The 9290-nt window shown below is 34.9% G+C and overlaps 1 protein-coding gene across 1 annotated transcript in view; it reads right to left on the bottom strand.

Moving 5' to 3' along the window:
• LOC108754083 (acidic leucine-rich nuclear phosphoprotein 32 family member A-like) overlaps nt 1-9290 on the bottom strand; it is a 12443-nt gene that overhangs the window by 819 nt on the left and 2334 nt on the right. Inside the window, exons 2-7 of the mRNA XM_018496133.1 lie at nt 1537-1680; nt 1228-1347; nt 1033-1145; nt 859-962; nt 662-735; nt 349-436 (exon numbers count right to left, since the gene is read on the bottom strand). Coding sequence (XP_018351635.1) covers nt 349-436; nt 662-735; nt 859-962; nt 1033-1145; nt 1228-1347; nt 1537-1680 — 643 coding nt within the window. The remainder of the gene's footprint in view (nt 1-348; nt 437-661; nt 736-858; nt 963-1032; nt 1146-1227; nt 1348-1536; nt 1681-9290) is intronic.

Genomic DNA, 9290 nt, shown 5'->3' with positions numbered 1-9290 from the left:
GTTACAAATCCACAAAGTGAGAAGAAAATTTTTCGTCTTTTTCAGCTCGTAGTTTTTGGTATGTAAAAATTATCAAACTCATATAAACTTAAAAAATGTGATAAGCTTTTAAAAGTAGAGATTTCAAGCTTTAAAACCCTTTTTTTAAATTTCATTCATTATTCACGAAGATATTATATATACAACTTTGAGCTAAAAAATACGCGATGACTTTTTACTACACCTAATATATATCATCAAAATAATTCTGATATTTGTATATTTATACTCGCTATTTGTTTAAGCAATTATTGAAATTTTTTAATTCCAGATAAAAATAAAGATTATAATAATTTTTGAAAATCATACCTTCCTCTTCTTCTTGCTCATCATCTTCATTATCCTCATCGTCATCTTCTTCCTCTTCTTCACCCATATAATCCTCTTCATCACTGTCCTGTATCCCGATATATAATATATATTTTTTAAACATATTTTATTAAATGTAATAAGATCATCATAATGTTATATAAAAACCTATAAAATCTACACATTGTTACGATTATATATTGTGAATAATAAAAGTCTAATAAGCGAAAGATCTCGATGAACGTACTATCGAGCATGCTAAATGCGCTTCAAGTTTAACTTTATGAATTACTTAAACGTGAAGTGAACTCACCACAAGCTTTTCCTTATAGACAATATCTAATCCTGGATCATCATCTAGGAAATCCTCGTCTTCTTCATCTGAAACTATATTTCGATATGTATATTCATCACTATTATTTTTATGTACATTGACATAATTTTGTTATCGTTAATAAACATTTCTACTTAATTAAATTTTTATTTACAATTATTACGTGATCAACCAACCTTCTTCACTGTCTTCTTCGTTGCCACCTCCTTCTCCATCTTCGTTTCCATTGACTTCATCATCCTCCCCATCACTGTCGACTTCGCAATCATCAGCGTCATATCTGAACAAAACACAATCAATCGTTTTGAGAAAATAAACGAAATAACAAAGCCAAGCCAGTGTATAATTACCCGTCAAGATATCGTAGACTGGGAATAAGATTGAAGACTTTCTCCCTATAATTATCCATATTTGTCACTTCATTATTGAACAAATCTAGACTTTTCAGATTCTTGAATTCTTTCTGAAATACAAAAGAATTTCGCAATAGGATTTTACTTGACGATAGACAGATTTCAGCTTTCTATAACAAATATAAAACTTACCAATGGTTGTAGCGTATCAAGATCTTTAATCTTGTTTCCACTCAAATTTAGGTGAGTCAACTTCGGGCTCGAATCGAGCAGATTTAAACCTCCCGAAATCCGATTGTCGCTTAACTCCAACTGCATAATACAAAAAAAAAAACAATTTGCACTCATACATGAAAACAGAAAATTTGTTTGATAAAAACAATTATTACCATTTCATTAAACACCTTCTTTAATATACTTCTATATTATTTCTGATAAGTATAATTTAATAAGTATCTTGGAGGTACTTTGCGATACATAAGTAGAAATATGTATATATACCTTTTTAAGGCTGGACAACTTTGGGAAGCCTTTTAGACTGGTAAGACCCACATTGATAAGACTCAATGACTCCAGAGCGCTGAATTCATTTGTCAAACCCACAATTTGCGTACTCCGGCAATTATCAAGAACAAGTTCTTTGATCTGTAACATGCAGAAATCATCTAATTATTTACAAGTAGATGACGAAGAAAGTCATATAAATATCAGAAGCAGATATCTCATGTAGCTGAAAGACATACCGAGAATATTAATCATGTTAAGACATTCATTAATATTTTTGAGTTAGTAAATGACTGCGTTTGGGAACGGATGGCGATCATCGATTCGTGAAATCATATTCAAATTGAAATCGTATTCAGATTCACGCGGCTACGGAATCGGCGCGCTCGAAAGGATGCGGTCGGACATAGTCGTGGCGGTGAGCGCTCGCGGTCGAAAAAGTCGTCCTCGCTAAAATTCAAACGAGCGATAAGCGCTTTCGCGGGAGAGATGGACTATTTTATTGATCGGAGAAAGAGAAAGGCCAGAGGGTGAGAGCGGGACCGGATAAGAGGACAGAGATGGCGCGGAGCGGTCGGAAAGGGTGAGGCAGATGAAGAGCGGTGACGAGAGGGAGAGGGAGGGGGAGGGAGCAGCGACGTGACGGTAAGCGTAGTGCATGCCGCGTCTTGTTTAGCCGCGTCGGAAAAGCCGGCGAGTCGACAAGCATGGACTGTGGCACGCGACGCCGAGTACGAGAAGTGGGATTGGATATAGGAGGGGGAGGGGATGAAGGGTGGTCATCATCGATACCGGATGCCTCAATGCCGGAAGTATCGATACTCCCATATCACATTATTGCGCCCATGATGTAATGAGGCAAGGTGTTACATCGCCATTGGTCTGCACTCCTCTCAACAATGGCCAATGGATAAGCCTTATCTTTTGAATTTTAAAAAGGAATGCAAGCCAGGTGTTACGCCGCGGTTAGGTTCGTCGGGGGGTAGATTTTTAATTAGCTGCTTATACACATCGATTCACTAATGTCACCGCCATTACGTGCGATGTTTACATCATAGGTCTGTTCTTTTTTCATATCCCAGGACTGAATGTCTTGTACGGTTCATGTTGTTGTTTTTTTTTTCACTTTGATGAGAAAAAATGAACCATGCTGACCACGCAAGAAGTTCAGAGTCCTGGAAAAAGAATAGGTTTCTTTTCTTTTTACGTGGCGATTCTCTCGCAAATATGAGATATTTAGCTATGATATTCTGTTACATTTGATATATACATTTGATACACATGTCATGTTGACACACCATAGATACGCGCTTTGCATAGACGAAAGTTTATATACTGTCTCATGTTCAATAAATAGAAACATAATAAGGAAATAGAAATTTTACATATAATTCTTAATATATTATATTATTACATTTATGCTAAGTTGTTTTAAAAATTATTAGCTTTACTCTCATCACACTTCATTATATGTATATCAATTATAATAAAAAGTGATAGAATATATCTGTGTTGCCATAAAAAAAGTTGATGCATAATCAACTCTACGTTATCAATACAATCCAAAAGAAATAATACAAAGCATCTCCATTTTTTCTTAAAGAAATATTTATTTCTTTGAATTTTATATTCTTTGAGGATAGAATTTATCTCAGTTATTGATGATCAACTTTACATTACTAATACTGAAAAAAATAACACGCAAAGTGTATCTATATTTTTTCTTAAAAAATTCTCTATATTTTATATTCTTTGGGGACAGAATTTATTTCATTGTAAGTTACCAGTGAAAAAGTTGATACTATTAATGATTGACGTTACATTAAATACTGAAGAAAGTAATATATATCTATTTTTTTTTTTTCATAAAAGGGATATCTATTTCTATGAATTTTTTAGGAATAATATCACGGATTCCTTTTCATTAACCTGTACCGTAATTCGCAAGCTTTACCATAAAACCCGAATTAAATTTCGCGGACAAGCGTACGATATGTCTCGCGTTTATTGAGATTCCTCTAACTTAATTTTGAAATTGAATTACATGCAACTTTTTCATCCCATACTCCTCGCCTTAGATATCTTGCGTGCTCCATACAACCAATCGGTTGGCTACATGTATCCCATGTTGCACCGATCGTAATGATAACGTCACGAGGTGTCATAGGAGCCGATCAATGACAGTCGCGGATCAAGGAAACCAGGAAGACGCGAACGTTACGTCACTCGGATTCTCCAACGTTTCGAAATGTGAAATTGCCGTGTAACAAAGACAGATATATTGTGTAATCACGCGATTACATAATAAAACGCAGTTTTGTTATCGACAAATGTTTTTTATTTTTATTTATTTTTCGTCTACAATTCCGAATTGTACAAAATACGCTCTTCTACGTTTATTCCCAAATTCGCGTATTGCGATATTAAAATTAAACCAGAAGGCATTCCTCAATCTAAATAAACATTGACCGGTACGTTTCCAATTTGGAAAATATTGCCGCCATGCTCCCGAGTGGCACGGCACTGTTGCCACCATCCAAGATGCATTGCAAATGCAACGCGGGTGGTCAATGCAGAGTGGATAAAGTTTTGGAGTCGTAAATATGTAAGAGCTGCTCGCGATTTTAACTAGCACGTAAACTCAACATCTGTTTAACTTATGCATTTAGGAAGGATGTTGTATAACACAGTAAAGATATTGTTGTTCTTGTTCTCTTATTTCAAAATAACTATGCAAAACATCTCGGTTCGTCTTGGCGCGATTGTAATACAATAGATATACATGAAATTAAAGTGTACAGCAGAAATAGCAGCTTTGCAATTGTTGTAAAATTCTAATATGATCGAATATTAAGTGAAAATTAGGCGATAAGATTAAATATATGTGAGTGAAAAATGCCATATTTAAATTAAGGTGATTCTTTAGGCCTAATAATATCTCTTATAAATTTAAAGTTAGTTTGAACTGGAAATTATATAAATTCACAAAAAATGTTATTAATACAAAGAACCGCGGCCTTGGCTGAGTAATCCGAGTATATTTTTCACTCACATATGTCAAATTATATCCAATTTGAGTTACTAATCACTTTTATAGGTCGCCACTGTTTTTATTTCACATTTTGTTAAAAATAACAAAATGTTATTTGATTCAAGAGATTGAGTTACTTGTTCCTTTGATACCTAACAGTGCGATTCCATCAATTTAAGATTAACATTAATATCGGTTTAGCTTAAATTTTTTAATTAAAAAAAGATAAAAAGTAAATTAAACCGAGACATTTAATTTTATACTAAACTTAAATGTATAAACCAATCATATTAAAGAATTTTATAACAGTCACAAACTGCTTTCTCTGCTGAACGCATCCAATGCCTTGAATTTAGACATTTATCGAAACGAATTATATGCTTCGATATATCCATAAATTTACGTGTTAACACATTAATGATCCTGTGCGTTATGTACATCGTGACCATATTTTTTTACAAAATAAAAGAAAATAAAAGACAAACTTGAAAATTTTAGGGCTTTATTCCTAAATATTTTCAAATTGGTTTATAATTGTTAGACAACTGCACGTTCATTTTTGAAATTTTCTTGCACAGTATACTTAAGTTAATTCTCAAGTAAAGCACAAATCAAAATTTTGATGTTATGACTTTATTATTCTCTATTTAAGTTTAAAATTTGTTTCCGTAAAAATTCACCCACATTAGTAGAACATTAGACAATGCTAATTAGAAAGGAATTTCCCGTAATATCATTAAAATAAAGAGCAGAAAAGTAAGTTTTAAAAAATAAATAGATCTTATGGACAGAGCTGACCTGAAGGACAGTCCTTTACAATAAAGAAGGTATCATCGTATTATGTAAAAGATAACAATAACACACATTCTACAATAAGCTATTATTTAAAGCTTTAAATCTTAAGAAAGACTTAAACTGTAAGAAATTGATCAGTTACAGTCGAATGTGAGAAGAACAATTGACTATTATGGGCTTTCTACAATAACTTATTACCCAAGCTTTAAGTTTTAAGCTAATCGATTATTCTTCTCACATTCTATTGTGATTGGTTAATTTCTTATGATTTAAGACTTAAAACTTAGAGATAATAGATTATTGTAGAAAGCCCATTATTAGTCAACTTCTTACGACTTAAAATTTAAAGTATAGATAATTTTAGATGGCTTATGGTATAGAAAGTTCATTAGAAACATTTTTACGAAGTTTTGAGCGCGAAAGAAAATTGCCAAATTTGTATCGTGTCAAAATTGTTCTGACGCCACACCCTAGCTACGGCTCTGCGGACGCCTACGCGTCCCAGAGAGACGCGAACGCGGCGATGCACCTGAAGAAAGTCGGGCAATGCCGACTGACATCGGCCGAGCAGGCAGCTTCGATTTGGCTCGACTCGACTTGGCGATGCGTTGCGATGCGACGTGACGTGACGTGACGTGACGTTACATTACGTTACGTCGCGCCGCTACGGCGAAAAAAATTCGTTCGTCGTGGCCGCGCGTGCCACTCGGCGGTCGGATCAGCCGGCAAAGTGGACTCGTCCAAGATGGCGGCATGGTGATTGGCGGCGCGTCACGAAACGCGATCCGGTGCGCACGGCAGTGATTTGTACTTACTGTGTGTGTGTGTGGCGTGCGTGTGCGCGCGCGCGCAGGCGGCCACGCACGCAGTGGCACGCACGTCACACACGTGAGAAGGTAACAAGGTGCATCGCGCGATCGACGAGTTGACGTCGCAATGCCGGGATGGAGGATTCCCGGCTGGCAGCCGAACGCGTCCTCCGGTGAAGAGGCGTCCCGGCGCCACACGTTACGATGCAATGGCGACGTCCAGGTTGCCGCGTGCACGCGCCTCGCTCATGGCGGCGCGCGCGTTTCATTTACATAACGCGGCCGCTGCTGACGCGACGCGCGCGCAACATACGCTTTTCGCGCGATCGGGATTGGTGGCGACGCCTCGATGTTAAAAAATACATTAATCGAGTAAACATATGTCGCGTTAATTTCTAACACGTATCACGTAATGATCTGTATGATCGTGATAAACGTGACGTATTCCGCGAAAGAGAGAGAACATGATCGTAGGAAGTCCAGAAAAAATGGACTTCTGTCCAGCGATAGAATTAAGCCACACGATACTCTTTTTTTTTTGGATCGCTTGCATTTTAGATAAATCAGAATTGCATTACAGAACGCGAAATTTCTAGTAATTTATTGAAACACAAGCAAGGAAACCGTGCATCGTGTGCCGCAGGCTTTACTTAGGTTGCTAGCTATTCGTTTAAATTCTATTAGCCTCTATGGGTGCTTTCCATTTGATGACACAAATGTCACTCTGTTTTTGTTCATTGTATGTCACGATAAAATAATATCCGGTCGATTTGTGTTACTAAATGGAAAGCATGTCTTCTTATATCTTTCGACATTTAACGAGGAAATAAACGCTTTTTTTGGCATTAGAAAATTTCTCCGCCAACTGCACCATCGTGACAGCAAATGTCCTATGCACTTTAACGCGCATCGATGACAAAATGTCAATGGGTGTTAAGTCGTCGAAGCGATGCTTACGTCGATATTTTTGAATTGACCGAAAGTACGGAGCACCGTTAGTAGGTTTCGATATGTCGAAGCAATAATATTAAGAACGCTCAAAGGTTCTAGTTTGTACGTTTTGGCGCTCGCTCGGGAAATGCAACACCTCGTGGCAGCCTTTTTATACCGATCGATGTCGCAAATTGCAAAGATTCCCGGGAACGATCATTATCACTGAGAACAGTGGCATACCTTTATTATACTCTCATACAGAAAATTGCACATACTTTACTTAAATATTAGCAACTTGTTTCAAATATTTCAAAAGTTCTCAAAATATATCTGCACAAATCTATCACAAATATCAAATTTATTCAAAGTGCATTCTAAATTCTAGCTAGCTTAAACTCAAACAATCAAGATTATTGAATTGGAACAAATTTTATTTATTATATATATAAAATTGTTTCTTCGATAACATTTTATAACGTTCTTAAAAAAAAATAAATAAATAAATTCTTGTTTTGAGAACATGAGTTGACAAATGATTAGTAAGTTTTTTTCTAAAATTTGTGATAAGTATTTCAAGATTATGAAAAAAATGTTCTTTGTTAAAACAATATTATTTTGAGATATTACTTAAAAGAAATAAACTGAGTAATGACTTTTCTCAACAGTAGAATATGTTTCTGTGTACAGGAAAAGTGCATTTTGAAAACAAATTCTTGTAAGAACTATAAAAGATTACATTTTAAACAAAGAGTTGTGAATGTGTGCGTAAAAGACATAGAAAATAAAGAAAAAAAAACTTCAAAAATAATAAAATAATAGAGATCGAACTTTAAATAAATTAACGTTAAAACGAATTTAATTGTAGAATATAATTAAGTATAATTTTATTAAAAATTTCAATGAAGAAAATATATTCAATCTCAAAAAAAGATTTAATATCATCTATGCATATAATATATTCTTATAATTTTAAATTTAGCATAAACATAATTAAAAATGATTAAAAATCTCTATATTTAAGGCACTGAAAAGTTACAAAATTTATGAAGATTTCCAAAGAAACGAGTTACAAAATATTAATATAAAGAGACATCGAAAAAAATAATGACACAAGTTCGATTCGAAGTTTCGACACTTGAAAAACATGCGGGACATCTAAATCATTCTCGATTTCCTTGCGTAAATCAATTCGATCTATAGTGCGATAAATACTCGGCGAAAAATATTTTATAAGTCATCTCTATTAATTGACACTTAACGGATGTATCGTACATTTCTATTAGAAAATTTCAAGTACAATTACTGTTTGGTTCTTTGCAGTCACGTTTAATTAATGGACACAGTCGTAACCATTAATAGAGAATTTGACGCGTTTGGTCCGCAGTGAAATCCACGGAAAATCCATTATCGAAGTATTTCACTGATTAACTCTAATCACATTTATGGCACCGCATCGGTGCTCTGTCTCTCAATTACATTTGTTATCGTTAACGCTCGTATACACGAATAGTTGACGGATATTCAAATGATTGATTTTACAAATTTGTTCCAAAAATATACCATTCCGCGCGGGCTGACTTAATTTAATTTACTTATCTCCATGACGTCACGACGATTTTCGTTTCGCGTATTTGAAAAACGGATATACATACGTGTATGCATATATATATATATATTACCAGGTTACATAATTCAGCGTACCGATTTAAGCAGATTGATTTCCGAGTAGTAACAAGCGATACAATTAAACTTGGGACAGCGATACGTTTTTACACAATCACATATGTGTAAAGTGATTCATTTCCAGACATCTTGAAATTGATGTTTATTCGAGTGTATAATTTATGTATGCAAGTTTTATCGACAATTTTACACTCGTGTTCTCGTAGGAAATTCCGTAAAATTTTTGTTTTCTCTACATAAAAAAGATATCAAGAGACGTATTCACGTTTGCGCGTTCATTGTTAATAATTAATTAACGCTCGTTGTCACAGCGAGAAATTAGACTCGGACCAATCCTGGATTTGGGTGTCGACCTGCTCACATATATGTGATCAAATACATGTGTCGGGTAAACGCCGCGGAAGGATTCTACATTTCTACGTGAAACTACAATTACATATAGTACATAATACACACCCGAGGTATTTATCTTAAATTATAATTGTGTTTGTACACACACA

Source organism: Trachymyrmex septentrionalis, unplaced genomic scaffold (assembly GCF_001594115.1).
Source record: "Trachymyrmex septentrionalis isolate Tsep2-gDNA-1 unplaced genomic scaffold, Tsep1.0 scaffold75, whole genome shotgun sequence".
Taxonomy (NCBI): Eukaryota; Metazoa; Arthropoda; class Insecta; order Hymenoptera; family Formicidae; genus Trachymyrmex; species Trachymyrmex septentrionalis.
Note: the sequence above shows the minus strand (reverse complement) of the source record. Positions and strands in the feature narration are given on the sequence as shown.